Below are 18,861 nucleotides of genomic sequence, written 5' to 3'. Positions count from 1 at the left end.
TGTCTTTATCCATGTAGCAGTGGTAGCGTTTGAGGTTTTTTTGTCCTTTCTTTTTCCCCCAAAATTGGATTAGGAGGTTGGAATCTTTCCACCAGTCTGCAGTAACCTGTAAGTATTGTAAGACTGCCCTTCTAACATCAAGAGAATTAAAATTCCTCTTCTTTTTGATTCCTGGGGTTCTGACAAAATAAAGGACAGTAAATAACGGATTTCTATAAAAATCTGATACAACCTTTGTAAGGAAATTGGGATCCAGGTTTAGTACTATTCTATCATCCGTTATCCTAAGGTAGGGTTCTTCTGTGGATAGCGCCTGTATTTCTCCCAGTCTCTTTGCTGTGGTTATCGCTATTAGAAAGGCAACTTTAAAGAGGCTATGTCACCAGATTTTGCAACCCCTATCTGCTATTGCAGCAGATAGGCGCTGCAATGTAGATTACAGTAACGTTTTTATTTTTAAAAAACGAGCATTTTTGGCCAAGTTATGACCATTTTTGTAGTTATGCAAATGAGGCTTGCAAAAGTCCAAGTGGGCGTGTATTATGTGCGTACATCGGGGCGTTTTTAATACTTTTACTAGCTGGCCGTTCTGATGAGAAGTATCATCCACTTCTCTTCAGAACGCCCAGCTTCTGGCAGTGCAGACACAGCGTGTTCTCGAGAGATCACGCTGTGTCGTCACTCACAGGTCCTGCATCGTGTCAGACGAGCGAGGACACATCGGCACCAGAGGCTTCAGTTGATTCTGCAGCAGCATCGGCGTTCGCAGGTAAGTCGATGTAGCTACTTACCTGCAAACGCTGATGCTGCTGCAGAATCAACTGTAGCCTCTGGTGCCGATGTGGCCGACACGATGCAGGACCTGTGAGTGACGTCACAGCGTGATCTGCCAGAAGCTGGGCGTTCTGAAGAGAAGTGGATGATACTTCTCATCAGAACGCCCAGCTAGTAAAAGTATTAAAAATGCCCCGATGTACGCACATAATACACGCCCACTTGGACTTTTACTTTTAAACACACCCACTTGGACTTTTGCAAGCCTCATTTGCATAACTACAAAAATGGTCATAACTTGGCCAAAAATGCTCGTTTTTTAAAAATAAAAACGTTACTGTAATCTACATTGCAGCGCCTATCTGCTGCAATAGCAGATAGGGGTTGCAAAATCTGGTGACAGAGCCTCTTTAAGGGACAAGTGTTTGAGGTCTACATCTTCGATTGGTTCAAAGGGGGGTCTAGTTAGGGCCCTGAGGAAAACGCAGAGTTCCCATTGCGGGGATGACTGTCTAATAGTCAGCCTTAGTCTTGAGGCTGCACACATGAATCTTTTCACCTGTCTGTGCTCTGACAGTTGGGTGTCAAAAACCGTACTAAGTGCAGAGACCTGTACTCGGAGGGTGCTTGGTCTAAGACCTAGATCCAGCCCCTGCTGTAAAAAATCCAAAATCTGCTGGATCACTGGATGATTCTGGTCCAGGGGTTGGTTTCCACACCAGGAGGTAAATTTCTTCCAAATCTTTAGATAAATTGCGGAAGTAACTGACTAGCTTTTAGGGTTGTTATTACCTTCTGGGATAAACCCCTTTCTTTGAGCAGTGCCCCTTCAGGACCCAGACTGATAAGTGAAGGTTCTGGAGACTCTGATGTCGTAGTGGCCCCTGTACTAGTAGATCAGGTCTTAAAGGAAGTTCTATAGGGTCTTCCAGTGCCAATTCCCTCAGGATTGGAAACCAGGCCTTTTTTGGCCAGAATGGAACAATCAAAATGAGTTTCAGATCTTCCTTGTAAAGCTTTTTAAGGACCCTTGATATCAGCGGGAGTGGTGGAAAGGCGTAAGCTAGATCCATGTCCGAAGGCTGAGATAGAGCATCTATGCCTAGGGAACGATCCTGGGGGTTTAGAGAGAAGAAGAGCTCTGTTTTGGAATTTAATCTGTTCGCAAATAGGTCCACTTGAGGAAACCCCCATAGCCGTGTGATCTGAAGAAAGACATTGTGATTCAGAGACCATTCGCCCGGATCTAGGTTTTTCCTGCTGAGGGAATCTGCCTCTGTATTCTCCAAGCCTTTTAGGTGAATGGCCGATAGAGAAAGCAGGTTTTGTTCTACCCAAAATAATATTTTCTGAGACAGGGAGGGAGATCTGGTACCCCCCTGGTGTTTCAGAAAAGATACTGTCGTCATGTTGTCTGATAGTATCTAGACATGGTTGTTCTGAAAGTTGAAGGAACTTGACCTCAGTGTTTCCCGAGTGCTCTCAATTCCCCTGAATATAATTGTCCGGGAGTTTGGCTCACCAACCTTTTTTACGTGCATCTGCCAGAACTAGGATTGCTGGAGACTGATGCCAAATTACACCCCTCCTGAGGTTTGAGTGCTCTGTCCACCAATATAGGGAAGATTTTATCTTCTGATGTATTTTTATCTTCCGATCTAGGGATAGCTGTTTTTTGTCCCATGAGGCCAGTATGCATCTCTGGAGTGGACGGGAATGGTTTTGGCTCCAGGCTACTGACTGAATGCAGGCTGTCATCTGACCTAGTATACTCATCGCCGCTCTTATTTTGTAAGAGGTGGCTTTATGAAACCTTCTGATATTGGAGATTATGGACCTTGTTTTCTCCCAGTAATAAGGACATTTGTAGGGTAGAGTCCAGAATGACACCTAGAAATTTCATCCGAGTGTCCGGAATCCAGTTTGATTTTTGGTAGCTTATTACCCAACCCAGTTCTGCTAGTTGGTTTGTAACTAGCTTTACTTGAGTGGAAAGAATATCCTGGGTCTCTGCTGTAATTAGGCAGTCGCCCATATAGGGGATTATAATTCCCTGTCTGCGAAATGAAGCTATCACCTCTATCATCATTTTTGTAAATACCCGTGGGGCGGGTGAAATTCCCAAGGGGAGAGCTGTAAATTGGTAATGGACCACCCGGCCCGTCGTGTCCTTTACGGCAAACCTTAGGAACTACTGCGAGAAGGGATAAATGGGGATGTGGTAGTAAGCGTCCTTTAGATCCAGGGTACACATGTAAGCCCCTTTCTTTATTTGGGGAGTGGTGGATGATACTAATTCCATCTTGAACCTCCTGTAAATTATGTAATTGTTGAGAGGTTTCAGGTTTATTATTAGCCTGTATGATCTGTCTGGCTTTTTTTTTTTAATAAGAAACAGAGAGGAGTAGTGACCTTCTCCCCACTGATCCTGAGGTCCTTGAGATATTACGCCTCTCTGGTGTAGCTTTCTGATATGAATCTTCAGAAATTGTGAGGGATGTGTTGTCCGAACAAATCTCCTCGGAGGAAGGGTTGAAAATGCCACACGGTAGCCGTTTCTTATTATGTCTAGGACCCATTTGTTCTGGGTGATGTTGCTCCATAGATTGTAGAATTTCCTTCCTCCGACTCTGATGTCATGGTCTGTTTTCCAGTCTATTAGGGTTTAGCAAGAAGCCTCTACCCCTCCCCCCTTTTGGATAACTCCAACAACCTGTCATTCGTTCCCAAAGGCCCCAGGGTGAAAACTATAGAAGGAAAGGAAAGGGAAACTTCCTTATAGATGGTTTATCCTCTGGAAATCCCTTTTTCCTATCTGCCGCCTTCTCTAGTATTTTGTCTAGGTCTGGACCAAAAACATATTCCCCCCTAAACGGGATGTTACAAAAGCCTATTCTTTGAACGGGTGTCTCCCCCCCCCCCCTCTGCCAGTATCTTAACCACAGAGATCTTCTCGCAGCATTAGTGAGGGCCCCTTCCTTGGTTACGAACGGGTTTCCTAGCAGATGCCTCGGCGCAATGCATTGCGCCGAGGCATCTGCTAGGAAACCCGTAGCTACTTTTAGGAGAAGAATTGACTCCGCTAATTGGTCCCTGGGCGTTTTTACCTTGAGGTGGGTCACTAGCACACCTAGTCAAACAAATAGGGTTCTAGCTACTGAAGTGGCTGCTATGTTAGTTTTCATGTTAAACTTTGATGTCTCCCAGGCCTTCTTTAGGAGACAGTCAGACTTCCGATCCATGGGGTCTGTTAGCTGAGCAGAATCTTCAAATGGCAAGGATGTTTGTTTAACTACCTTTGCCATCTGAATATCTACTTTAGGGATCTCATCCCAGATGCCTGTATCCTGTTTATCAAAAAGGAGGTGATTCTTAAATTCACGGGAGACTTCCAGCCTTCTTTCGGAGTCCTTCCATTCCTCGTTTATTAACTCAAATACATTTTCGTTAATAGGGAAAACGCGCTTCTTTTTTTATCTTAAACCACCAAACATTTCGTCCTGGATGGTCTTTTGTTTTGCAAACTCCTCGATATTCATTGTACCCCTGACCGCTTTTAGTAAATCATCCACATCCATAGAGGAAAAATAATAATTCTGCCGTTTTATACGGGGGAAGAGTGGCCGCGTATTGAGGCTGTATAGCGGATAGGGAGGATTGTACCTCCTCTCTGATCATGGAACGTAAGTCCTCCATGAGGGAAGGTTGTTCATCTTTGATTAGTTTATTAACCCTTTCATGCTGACAATCTGCAGATTCACGGCCTATTCGCATATACCCCTTGCAGATAGGACGTGAATCTGCAGACCTCTCGTTCTGCACTCATAGCGCTGGGAAGATCGCTCTGACGCCGGTGGTGTCAGTGTCCACGGCTACCCAGCAACTTATTCTCTGACAGCCGAACCTATTGGTTTGGCTACAGAGAATATGATCACCATTTCTAACTGTATCCCGACCGCCCACAGTAAATTCACAACGGAGCTTGCTGGGCTCTGTGCAGCGCCGACGTGAATTCACAGTGGGTGTTAAAAGCGCGATCCGGGTGTCTCAGGGCAGTGCTGACACCCAGATTGCTCTGTTAACCCCGGTTTCTGGTCCCGGAGACATGATCAGGACCTGATTGGTTCAGGCCCCGATCATGTGATCGCAGGGAAAGTTTGTTGTAGCAACAAACTGGAAAGTTTGTTGCTACAACAAACTTTCCCGCGGACCGATTGCAGGTGCTGCCGTCGGTTGCATGGCAAAACCGTAGACCATACAACAGCCTCCAGGTCTGCCATGCACGGAAGCCTATGAGGACCAGCTGGAGGCTGGTCCGATAGGCTTCCTGTCAGTGTGACTCTCAGCATCACACTGACAGTTTATAACACGTTACACTACCTTCGTAGTGTAATGTATTATAGCAGCTATCAGTGCTGCAGGTCTAAAAGGAAAAAAAAAAAGTTATAAAAATGTTTTATAAAAGTGTAAAAACAAAAATTGCTTAAAATGAACACGTTAAAAAAAGTACACATATTTGGTATCACCGCGTTCGTAACGACCCAAACTATAAAACTATAATATTAGATTTCCCGCACGGTGAACACCTCAAATTTTTTTTAAAAACAATGCCGGCATCACAATTTTTTTGGTCATCACCCCTCACAAAATGTAGAATAAAAATTGATCAAAAAGCCACATGTACCCCAAAACAGTACCAATGAAAACCAATGAAAACTACAGATTGTAACGGAACAAATAAGCCCTCGCACAGCTCCGGTGGAGAAAAAATAAAAACGTTCTGGCAGTCAGAATATAGGGACAGAGATTGTGTAGAGCGTTCCAAAAGCGGATAAGATTGGGCAACATTTATCCGTGCGACACCGGCCACATATCTATGAATTATTATTTATTTACCCCATTATTATACCCTTATTATGCCCTGATTTTCTCTGCCCAGCTTAGATATGCCCCAACATTATAAGCTGAAATACCAGCAAAACTCCAAACCGAACTACTACCAAGCAACATCTGCGCTCCAAAAGCCAAATGCCGCTCACTCCCTTCTAAGCTCTGCCGTCAGTCTAAACAGCAGTTTATTACCACATATGGGGTATTGCCGTAATGGGGAGAAATAGCTTTACAAGTTTTGGGGTGCTTTTTTTATTCTATATTCCTTGTAAAAATTTAACTTTTTAATATTTTTCAGAAAAAAAAGTAGATTTTCATTTTCACAGACAAACTCCAATAAATATAGCAAAAGAACTGAGGGGTCAAGATGCTAACTATACCCCTAGATAAAGTCCTTGAGGGGTATAGTTTCCAAAACCATGTCACTTTTGGGGAATTTCCACTGTTTTGGCACCACAAGACTTCTTCAAACCTGACATGGTGCCTAAAATATATTCTAAAAAAAAGGAGGCCCCAAAATCTTCTAGGTGCTCCTTTGTTTCTGAGGCCTGTGTTTCAGTCCATTAGAACAGTAGGGCCACATGTGGGATATTTCTATCGGGGCAATAAATATTGAGTTGCGTTTCTCTGGTAAAACCTTCTGTGTTACAGAAATTGTTTTATTACAAATGAATTTCAGCAAAAAAAATGAAGTTTGTAAATTTCACCTCTACTTTGCTTTAATTCCTGTGAGACGCCTAAATGGTTAAAACACTTTCTGAATGCTGTTTTGAATACTTTGAGGGGTGCAGTTTTTAAAATGGGGTGATTTATGGGGTCTGTCAAGTACATAAGGCCCTCAAAGCCACTTCAGAACTGAACGGGTCCTTGAAAAATAGCCTTTTGAAATTTTCTTGAAAATGTCAGAAATTGCTGCTAAAGTTCTAAGCCTTGTAACGTCCTAGAAAAATTAAATAATGTTCAAAAAACTATGCAAATATAAAGTAGACATATGGTGGATTTTAATTAGCAACAATTTTGTGTGGTATTACTTATCTGTTTTACAAGTAGATACATTTAAAGAGCCTCTGTCACCACATTATAAGTGGCCTATCTTGTACATAATGTGATCCGCGCTGTAATGTAGATTACAACAGTGTTTTTTATTTAGAAAAACGATCATTTTTGACAAAGTTACGACCTAATTTAGCTTTATACTAATGAGTTTCCTAATGCCCATCTGGGCGTGTTTTACTTTTTACCAAGTGGGCGTTGTGGAGAGAAGTGTATGACGCTGACCAATCAGCGTCATACACTTCTCTTCATTCACTTGTTCTGCACATAGTAAACCTGCGTTGTTCATTATGTGCAGTCACATACACACGAACGTTAATCAAGTGTCCTGACAATGTATAGACATTACCTCCAGCCAGGACGGGATGTATCAGAATCCTGACACTTCGCTAACGTCTGTGGTTGATTTACAGCACAGCAGGCGTAGTCTCGCGAGATTACACTGTAAACTGTCATTTACAGCGAGACTACGTCTGCTCTGCTGCAAATCAACCACAAACGTTAGCGAAGTGTCAGGATATTGAATACACATCCCGTCCTGGCTGGAGGTAATATCTATACATTGTCAGGACACTTGATTAACGTTAGTGTGTGTGTATGTGACTGCACACAGTGAACAACGCAGGTTTACTATGTGCAAAATAAATGAATGGAGAGAAGTGTATGATGCTGATTGGTCAGCGTCATACACTTCTCTCCACAATGCCCACTTGGTAAAAAGTAAAACACGCCCATGGGCCCATGGGATGTCTATTCATTGTCAGGACACTTGATTACATTATGTACAAGATAAGGCACTTACAATGTGGTGACAGAGCCTCTTTAAAATGAGAAAAATCTTAATTTTTGCAAATTTTCTTTAAATTTTAGTGTTTTTCACAAATAAGCAATGAATTTATTGACCAAATTTTTCCACTAACATAAAGTACAATATGTTATGAGAAAACAATCTCAGAATCGCTTGGATAGGCAAAAGCATTCCAGAGTTATTACCACATAAAATGACACGTCAGATTTAAAAAAATGGGGCTGGTCCTCAAGGGCCAAAATGAGCTTGGTCCTGAAAGGGTTAATGCATGATGAACATAACTGCTTTTTGTACGCGTCTGCCAGCTTCTTAGAGAATGTAGCGCATTTTCTTGATCTTCTAAGCTCTCCATGCTTAGGTTTTTGGAATCCCTCTTTCTCCATCTAATAATGAGAAAGGGAAACCCAGCTAGAATAACTTACATTTAACAATCCAGGTATTATCTCCCCATGGGGGAAAAAACTCACGGTAGATCTGCAGGAGACTTCAGAATCTGCAAACTGGGAACCCACCAAATCGGCGCCAGGAATGGACACGCTAGGAAAACACAGACCTCAGAGCAGGATGCACGCGGCAAATTGTATTGAACACGCCGGTCTTTTACCTGCTCCGCGTTCCCGATACAGTCCCCGCTTGTGACATCACCTCCGTCCGTGTAGTCGTCTGATGCCACTTCTGCTGGATGTTGGCCGCCTAGCTGAAACCCAACGTGGGTAGGACACCGGCGGAAGTGCTTCACTCCGTCCAGCGCTAGTCTGACGGGACCGGAGGCGAATGGGTGCCATCTTCGACAAGGGGGAGGGGAAACCCCTGGGTACGCTCCCCCCAAGTGGAATCCCGGAAGGAGGGGACCCCCGATCCTGACCTCCACGTGAAGGTTAGACTTCAAATCCCCCCCCCCCCCAAAGGGGAAGAGGATCCTCTCTTCGTCCTGACTCCTGTAGGGACAGGAAATACACTGGTGGGAGGCTGAGGGTGGGGCCCTTTTAACCTCACTCCGTTCCTTTCCCTACAGAAGTCAAGGGATCATCCTCCTAGTGTGCCATCATGGGGGACGATATGGAAACGTATTACATGGCGCCCATGAATAATCATATATGTATCACATGATGACCATGGCCGCTGGAGCTGCGACTTATTAGCGGTTTTCCTATCTCCCTCTTAGAGGGGGCCCACCCTCTATAATGTCCATATGCTTTAATAGTGCATACGGACAGGGTTTGTCTCTTTTAGGGCATATAAACATTATAGAGGAGTTATCCCCTGCTCGGAAACCCCTTTAATTTGCCAGAGAATGGCTCCTGCTCGGGAGGACTCTGCACAATCATGTATAATATGTTGCTTGTTTCATTTCAATCTAATACCGCCATGTTCAGACGGAATAGCTGCAGATTTGCGGTGCGTATTCCGTATGTTTTCAAAACCCCATCCACACATAGCGGAACAATTCCCCACAGAAATAATAGCAGGCTGCAGATTTTCCAAACCACAGCATGCTCATTATGTTGCAGAAAAGCTGCGGACTTAACCCTTTCAATGTATAGGGTGAAATCCGTAGCAGAATGTAACATGTAGTGAGACTAAGATTTTTTAATGTAAACTAGAATTCCCTTATTCTGTTCTTTTATTTTTTTCATAAGAGAAAAGAATGTACATATTCTATTTAGAATAAAAACCAAATAGACATAGAAATATAAAACAGGATTATAATTCTGTGTTGTTTAGTGGAAGTAAAATGATTACTTGACCAAATTCTGCACTCAATAAAAGTACAATGTGACAAATAGTTCAATATGCGACAGTAATGTAAAAAACATGCACATATGCTCAGCATACTTTCTCATGGAAACAGTCAGGGAAAAAGATAAATGTGATGCCAAAAACGGCAGTAACCTTATTAGTCAACAACGATGGGCGACAATGGTACTTTAAAATATTTAGCCGTTCCATATGTCAATCAAAGAATGGAAAATATTATTTTAATAATACCCTTTAGTTAACATCTTTGAAGTGTAGAACTGTCTGTGCTCTACTTAAGGAAAGCATTAAAAGAGTTTACAATATAAATGTTCTAATATATAAAAAAAATAGGACATTTTAAAAAGATATACAATATAGAATTCCTCTAAATACTTTACATATGGATCAGGACTTAACGAGATTCAGCATTGTCACACAACAGTTCAATCTGTAACAACTGTAACTACTATCATGTGTTTAATAAAAAACAAAACACTAATCTGGCCCTGGTCCGTGTAATTCTTCACTTAAAGGGGTTATACAGTATTATAAACCCAATCACTTCAATGGAGCTAAGCTGCAATACCAGGCACAACCCATGGACAGGTGTGCCGCTGTTTTTAGAAGAAAGTAGCCGAGTTTTCTAATCCTCTACAACTCTTTTTAGGCTCTGTTTTTTTTAACCAAATCCAGAAGTGGATCAAAAAGAAAGGTAGAGTTTAAAGAAAAGACTGATGCATAATTTTTTTCTTTTATGTCCACTCCTGCGTTTGGCTCAAAAAACGGAGTAAAAAATTGCGACCAAAAAATGCATCAAAACTGTGTGTGTGTGTGACCCTGGCCTTAAAGAGGCTCTGTCACCAGATTATTAATGCCCTATCTCCTACATAATGTGACCGGCGCTGTAATGTAGATAACAGTGGTTTTTATTTTGAAAAACGATCATTTTTGAGCAAGTTATGAGCAATTTTAATTTATGATAATTAGTTTCTTAAAGGGAATGTGTCGCTAGAAATATATATATATTTTTCAGTTAAACAGTTAGTATATAAATGATTACACATTGTTTTAATTTTTTTTCATTTTTTCACAAGTCAGGAAATATTATAAATTAGATTCTACTTTATAACATTTCCATGTGCTGGTCACTTGAGGGAGCAATTCCCAAAATTGCAGCATTGGCATGTGGTAAAGCAACCTCATTGCTTTATGCTGCAAATTTGGAGTAGACACACTCGCTCTAGTGTCCTCACACAATCCCCTCTCCTTTATCCTGGCTAGTGCCAGGAGAAAGGAGGGGGTTGAATGTTCAAACCTCTTACACTGTGTGCCATTTTCTGAGCGAATGCACAGTGTAGGAGGATTAGATACAGTGGTAATCACACAGTATAACACAAACATAATTTACCTGCTCCTGCCGCCGCTGCCGCCTCCGCTCCTAGTCCTTCCGTCTGCGCTCCCTTGAACATATGGCCGGAAGCCGCGACCGGAATTTTGTCATCTTACTGTACGGCCGCGGCTTCTGGTCCACATGAAAATTGCGCCGGATGTCGCTCTACTAAAGACCTTCCCTTTGGTCTGTGTGGGAGCGGCGCATGCGCCGTTCCCACACAGACGGCGTACACTATAGTGAATGGAACGGCTCCCGTTCGCATTCTCTATGGGGATGTATGTGTCGTTAATCGACACATACTGGGATGAAAAAAAAAATGGCAACCCCATTAAAGAAAGAAAAAAGTAAAAAGTACAAAACAAAAACCCAAATAAATAAAATTTATTTTAATGACATACTAAAAGCAATATTATATAAAAATAAATTTTTTCGTGACACATTCCCTTTAATAGACAACTGGGCGTTTTTCAGAGGAGTGTATGACGCTGATCAATCAGTGACGAATCAGCGTCATACACTTCTCAATGTTCCAGCCCATTGTTACAGCGTGATTGTGCAGTGAAAGAAGCTGGGCTGGAACAATGAGAAGTGTATGACGCTGATTGTCACTGATCGGTCAGCGTCATACACTCCTCTGTTCAACGCCCAGTTGGTAAAAAGTAAAAACACGACCAGTTGTCCATTAAGAAACTAATTAGCATAAATCTAAAATTGTTCATAACTTGCTCAAAAACGATCGTTTTTAAAAATAAAAACCACTGTTATCTACATTACAGCACCGATCACATTATGTAGGAGATAGGGTACTTACAATCTGGTGACAGAGTCTCTTTAAAGATGCTCTGTCACCACATTATAAGTGGCCTATATTGTACATGATGTGATCGGCGCTGTAATGTAGATTACAACAGTGTTTTTTATTTAGAAAAACTTTCATTTTTGACAAAGTTACGACCTAATTTAGCTTTATACTAATGAGTTTCCTAATGCCCATCTGGGCGTGTTTTACTTTTTACCAAGTGGGCGTTGTGGAGAGAAGTGTATGACGCTGACCAATCAGCGTCATACACTTCTCTCCATTCATTTGTTCTGCACATAGAAAACCTGCATTGTTCACTATGTGCAGTCACATACACACACTAATTATGACCTATATTAGCTTTATGACACTGCAGTAACGTTACTGTGTTTATGTGGCTGCACATAGCGATATAGCTATATCCCTATGTGCTGTGTAAATGAATGGAGAGAAGTGTAGGACGCTGATTGGTCAGCGTCATACACTCCTCTGTACAACGCCCACTTGGCTAAAAAGTAAAACATGCCCAGTTGTCCATTGAGAAACTCATTAGAATAAAGCTAATATAGGTCATAACTCATTCAAAAATGATCGTTTTTCTAAATAAAAAACACTGCTGTAATCTACATTACAGCGCCGATCACATAATGTACAACATAGGCCACTTATAATGTGGTGACAGAGCCTCTTTAAAGAGGCTCTGTCACCAGATTTTGCAACCCCTAACTCCTATTGCAGCAGATCGGCGCTGCAATGTAGATAAGAGTAAAGTTTTTTGTTTTTTTTAAACGAGCATTTTTGGCCAAGTTATGACAATTTTTATATTTATGCAAATGAGGCTTTCTAAAGTACAACTGGGCGTGTTTAAAGTTATGTACAAGTGGGCGTGTATTGTGTATGTACATCTGGGCGTTTTTACTTCTTTTACTAGCTAGGCGTTGTGAATAGAAGTGTATGATGCTGACAAATCAGCATCATCCACTTCTCTTCGTTAACACCCAGCTTCTGGCAGTGCCCAGACACACAGCGTGTTCTCGAGAGATCACGCTGTGACGTCACTCACTTCCTGCCCCAGGTCCTGCATCGTGTCGGCCACATCGGCACCAGAGGCTACAGTCGATTCTGCAGCAGCATCAGCGTTTGCAGGTAAGTAGCTACATCGACTTACCTGCAAACGCCGATGCTGCTGCAGAATCAAATGTAGCCTCTGGTGCCGATGTGTCCTCGCTCGTCCGACACGATGCAGGACCTGGGGAAGTGACGTCACAGCGTGATCTCTCGAGAACACGCTCTGTGTCTGTGCACTGCCAGAAGCTGGGTGGTAACGAAGAGAAGTGGATGATGCTGATTCGTCAGCATCATACACTCCTAGTCACAACGCCCAGCTAGTAAAAGAAGTAAAAACGCCCAGATGTACACACACAATACACGCCCACTTGGACATAACTTTAAACATGCCCAGTTGTACTTTAGAAAGCCTTATTTGCATAAATATAAAAATGGGCATAACTTGGCCAAAAATGCTCGTTTTAAAAAAAAACAAAAGACGTTACTCTTATCTACATTGCAGCGTCGATCTGCTGCAATAGGAGATAGGGGTTGCAAAATCTGATATCAGAGCCTCTTTAAAGGTATGTTTGGGTGTGGCAGATTTTTGGTGTGGATTCCACGATGGAAGGCCGCAACAAAATACAGTCCAATGCTAGTGATTAGTGATTGGGGCTTTACAAAACCCTATCCACACTAATGATGGAAAATACATGCACAGATTTAAGGGCATGCTACCGCAGTGTGCCTTATATGTTGCATATTTCTGCCGCAGACTTCACCATTTGCAAGTGTGAAATCCTTGGCAAAATCTGATTGTATAAGCATTTAGCCACATCTGAAGTCCGATTGATCCCACACGTTTTACGGTAAAAGAGCAAATCACGGGCCGTGCACACCACTACGGTCGTGTGCATGAGGCCTTAATGCTTGTGTATGCATTATGAAATCATGTTTCAAAGATAATCAAATGCTCCCCCTATTTAAAGAGGTTTTTCCATCTCTTAAACTCTGAGTGGAAACGGCAGGGGCCTTTCGCACAAGTATCATTCCAGGTGTAAATTCAGAATTGAATATCCGGTCATACCGGTCAACCAGGCTTGCTTCCAAAATAGAATATAGATTTTTCTTTACAATCACCTGCAGATGAATACGCATCATGATAATAAAAATGAGGTTTCATCAGAATTAATTCTGCCTAGGCATTTAGGCTGGAAGAAATTAAAATTTTTCTCTGTATGAAAAAGTCAGGTCGTTGGTTTGACAAAATGCTTCTTTTTGCATACCTAAACCTTCTACATGTCCTGCACATGTTTTTATAAGCATGCAGCATTCCCTTGTAATCTGATCAAGGTTATTAGAATTCATAGAAGCGTAAAGAAAAAACCCTGAAGTTGTATTTTGACCGTGTGACTGCACCTTAAGCCTAGAGGGATGGGCGCAGTTTGGAATCTCTACATTGGATGCCAAATACATTGCCTTGCCATGATTAATATTCATCAGAAAGTTTAATCAGATGAGGTCTGTCCTTGTCGGATGAAATGCTGTACAGCAAAACCAGAAAATGTTCCTCACTGTAAACGTCTCCTGCATGACACTTAACAGGGTAGGACTGATTCTGTACAAACTAAAGATAAATTATAGGACACCATTTTTCTGCATACCAGAATAAGCATACCGTCTATATATGGACCATTTGCGTTACGAATTTAGTATTGATCCTTGGTTGCAACATGTCCAATAGCTCAGAGCAGCATTCACAGTTCTGCTGGTTGCTGTTATTGGAACGGGTCTACTGCTTGTTGACAGTCAAATTCCTAACAGCTTAGTTGAGGTACCATAATGCAACGCCACCTACTGCACTAGATTCTAAGAAAATTAGTTTCTCTACATGAGATGACGGCATATCCCTATAATGCTTATCATCTGAGCATGAGCCAGAAGGCAATGTTGGGAGATTCCAACTCAGAAGCCTGCAGAATTGTGAATGCAGCTGTGGATGTAAACAGATTATAAATACAGGTTCTAAATCAGGATCAGTATGAGATAAGCATAGCAATGGTAAAATTAATAAACTCTTCATGTAGAATGTCTGTCAAAGGTGAAGAAGGACTTTCATAGTCCTGAATCAAAAAATATTTCATGTACACTCGTAACACTAATTACACAATGAGCATATTAAGCGTAAACCCAACAACCCTTTACAATGGTAACCAAGGTTGAAACATCATCCCATCTCTGTGTGCCTACAGAAAACCAAACAAGCATAGAATAGGTGCCTCTCCTTTATTGGTTTGGTGGAGCTTTTTGTATGTGTTATTTTATATACTTTTCGAATTGTATTAATTTTTTTTATTACCACATTATTCCCTGAGCAGTCTGCTAAAGCCTTTTAGAAAAATTGTATTGTACTCTGCTTTTATTTTAGCGCACCAAATAGAAGACCAAAACGGTCTATGTTAAGCTCTGTTCACATTGCGTTGGTGCTACACATTGGGAGTATTTCCCGACGTATACCTCTGACATACGTCGCTGTCTAGCCATACAGTGGTATAGGTTGGCTATTGGCCGCAATCTAAAAAAAAAAGTAAACAGCGCAGTATACGTTTTTATAAGGTGGCCCACTGTATCGGTAAGTGCAGCCTCTTGCACTTTTCTATACAGTAAAATAAATAAAACGCATGCTGACGCACACCACCCCGGGGAGGAGGCCAAAAGGAAACTCGGGTGAATAGGTACCTATGGCTGCATTTTTGTGTATTCGCCAGAAGCTTACCGGGCGCATACACATTCACAGGGTTATATGAACAGAGCCTTATATTTCATCATTTTAACCCATTTGTGATAGAACGGTCGTTTAGGAAAAAAAATAAAATATATATATATCTCAAATAGCGGTTAATATTTTATACCTTTAACCCTAGTTATTTCAGAGGTCATAACTTTTTCTATCTAACGTCATATTAGAATATTGTGATATATAGCAAAATATCACACAACATTAATTGAACCTCTTTTAAATACACATTTCTATTATGTTATAGTGTTATTCACTCACCCATATCCACTGTGACCATTGTGGACTGATTCTCTTGCACGGAGACAGAGGTCTGGTCCTGGTCCATGCTGCGAGAATCATCATTGGCTTCAAGCTGGCTGTGACTGTGTTCTGACCGCAGTTCAGAATACTCATCTTCTTCTCTGCAAAAAGAGAGCGCACAAATCAGAGATCATCCCTCACAGCACGAGCAACTGGTTTACAAAGAAGTTCAAAGTTGCAAGTCTCCTTCAAGCTGAACCAATGATTTCCAAGGTTAAAACGCACAATTTTTTTTAGTAACCTTCGATAAAATGGCTATATATGACTATTTAAAATATTTAAAAAAAAAGTTGATACAATCATATCTTGGCAAGTAGACTGTGTCTTCCTATATGTATTCCCCAAGTATACATTGCTTTATACACTGGGGGAAAGTTATCAATAGTGTCATAGATAAATTTAAGAATTGTCAAAACTGGATCAAAATGTGACAAATTTATCAAAATGGTTTATGTGGCATAATATTTTTGCAAAAATCCAAAAGACAGGTTAGAAATTTCTTTCCTTTAGACCACTTCATGGCGTACATATACACAAACATGAGTTCATGGCAAAAATTATACAGATCTTTAATAAATGTGGCGCATTTTACGACTCCTTTTAACCACGCTTCTTTTTCTTGACAATTTTCATAGCACTTGAAGGTTTGACGGCAGCCATAAAATATGTCTAATACATAATATATTTGGCGAATGTAATCCACAACACTTTTTTGGCGCAAGTGCAATGGACGTTTTGCTTAGGAAATCTCCCCCATTAAAGCGGTTGTCCCGTTTTCGCAAATGAATGTTATTTTTTTGTATAATTAAGTTGTAACATTTTCTAATATACTTTCTGTATTAATTCCTCCTGGTTTTCAAGATCTCGGCTTGTTATTCAGTAGGGACGATTATTATTTACTTCCAGTGTATAGAAAGAAAAACACCAGCAATTCCACCATAGTTTTTTGGGTTTTGTTTTTACGGTATTCACCCTGCGGTAAAAATGATGTCTCATTTATTCTTCAGGTAGTTAGGATTACAGCTATACCAAATTCATATACCGTATTTTTTGGATCATTAGGGTATGTTCATTTGCTGTGTTTTCAGGCGTATTTTGGGGTGTAAACGCCTCAAAATACACCTGAAAAAAACGGTAGCTAAATGCCTACAAACATCTGCCCATTGAATTCAATGGGAAAAACTGCATTTTGTTCAGAAGTGGTGTTTTTTTTTTAATTTGGCCATTTTAAAAACAGCACGTTAAAAAACTCCCCATAAAAAAAAGGAGAATGTCACGTCTGGAGCCGTTTTTTAAGCTGTTTTTCATTGTGTCAATGGATAAACATTTCCAAAAACGACTCTAAAAAACGCCTTAAAAAAACGTTTTCAGCTTCAAAAACGGCTGAAAATCAGAGGCGGTTTTCTCTGAAAACCACTCTGTAAATTTTCAGCTGTTTTTCAGCTGTTTTTGATTCTGCGTGTGAACATAGCCCAGGACTTTTTGTCCTAAAAACTGTGGCATCTGTCAGCATTCAGACTATTAGACGCACCAGAAGATAACAACAATGTATGAAGAAGCAGGGGACTGAGATCCGTGATTCTAAGGTCCTTGCAGTGCAGTGTAATGGAAGCAGCATATCCCGTGTGGTGTGTACAGAATCTCTATTATCTGCTCACTGAACAGTCACATCTTACACACAGAATTCTGTCAAATCTGACTGTTCAGTAAGCAAAAACAGACCTTTGTACACACCGTACAGTAAGGCCCCATGAACACGACCGTATTTTTGTCCACCCGTAAATACGGGTCCGGTGTCACCCGTATTTACGAGCACGTTTTTGGCTGCAAAATTGCACTGCAGTAATCCGCAGCCCTTCTCTCTATCAGTGCAGGATAGAGAGAAGGGACAGCCCTTTCCGTAATAAAAGTAAAAGAAATTCATATTTACCTGGCCGTTGTCTTGGTGACGCGTCCCTCTCTTGACATCCAGTCCGACCTCCCTGGATGACGCAGCAGTCCATGTGACCGCTGCAGCCAGTGATTGGCTGCAGCGGTCACATGGGCTGTAACGTCATCCCAGTAGGCCGGACTTGAGGAAGAAGCATGGAGTTCTGGGTAAGTATGAACGTCTTTTTTTTTTTTTTTTTTACAGCTATATTGTGATCGGTAGCCACTGTCCAGGGTGCTGAAACAGTTACTGCCGATCGTTTAACTCTTTCAGCACCCTGGACAGTGACTATTTACTGACGTCGCCTAGCAACGCTCCCGTAATTACGGGTGCACACACGTAGTCACCCGTAATTACGGGAGCCCCATAGACTTGTATGGGCTGCCCGTGCCGTAATTATGGCCTGAAATAGGACATGTTCTATCTTTTTCAACGGCACGGGCACCTTCCCGTAAGCATACGGGGAGGTACCCGTGGCCAATAGAAGTCTATGTGCCCGTAGTTACGGGAGTTTTTACGGTCGTGTGCATGGGGCCTAAATCTGTGTAGTTACGGATCTGCAAGGACCTTCTAGCCACGCCCCCGCCTATGAGCAAGTGAAAGTGACCCGAGCGGATTCTTCAGCATTAACCCCTGCCTCTCTACACCTCTGATGTCTGGTGAGTTCAGGGGAGGGGAGGGCGCTATGGCTGCCAGTATGTTGTATCACTGTTGCTGGCATTGTGGTGGAGCACTGTGGATGGCATTTATTGGGACACACTGGCTGGCATTATGGTGGGGCACTGTGGTACTGAATATTACCCATAGCAAATGTACAGTATAAAGAAAAAAACTCACATGCTTTAAATTCTTGGTGCGTCTTATAGTCCAGTACGTCCAATAGTCCGAAAAAATAAGGTACTTTTCTTAATGTTCATTTTTTACTACTTTTGCACATAAAACATTTTTTACAACATTAATTTGGTTTTGTGTCGCCACATTCTGAGAGTTATAATTAAATGATATATTTTTTTACTGTTGAAGGAGTTAAGTTGTATAAGGGCTTAATCGCGAGACGAGTTGTATTGTTAAATAACACTATGTGACTTATTCATTAACTTTTATAAAATGTTATTAACTTTTTTTGAGTTGGGATTTTTTTGCATTATAAATTTACAACATTCCCCGTGTGGTATAAATAACCGGTTACCTTTATTCTATAGGTTGGTACGATTACAGAAATACCAAATATGTGTATTTTTTTGGGTGTTTTACTACTTTTGCACAAAACTAGCACATTTCATATAAATAAAATAGTTTTTCTATCGGCGCATTCCAAGAGCCGTAA

The 18,861-nt window shown here is 41.4% G+C and overlaps 1 protein-coding gene across 5 annotated transcripts in view; it reads right to left on the bottom strand.

Moving 5' to 3' along the window:
• LOC142659973 (colorectal mutant cancer protein) overlaps positions 1-18,861 on the bottom strand; it is a 271,048-nt gene that overhangs the window by 75,574 nt on the left and 176,613 nt on the right. For all 5 annotated transcript variants that reach the window (XM_075836625.1, XM_075836622.1, XM_075836638.1 and 2 more), the window contains one exon: positions 15,563-15,705. In XM_075836625.1, coding sequence (XP_075692740.1) covers positions 15,563-15,705 — 143 coding nt within the window. The remainder of the gene's footprint in view (positions 1-15,562; positions 15,706-18,861) is intronic.

Source organism: Rhinoderma darwinii, chromosome 1 (genome assembly GCF_050947455.1).
Source record: "Rhinoderma darwinii isolate aRhiDar2 chromosome 1, aRhiDar2.hap1, whole genome shotgun sequence".
In the NCBI taxonomy this organism is placed as follows: Eukaryota; Metazoa; Chordata; class Amphibia; order Anura; family Rhinodermatidae; genus Rhinoderma; species Rhinoderma darwinii.
Note: the sequence above shows the minus strand (reverse complement) of the source record. Positions and strands in the feature narration are given on the sequence as shown.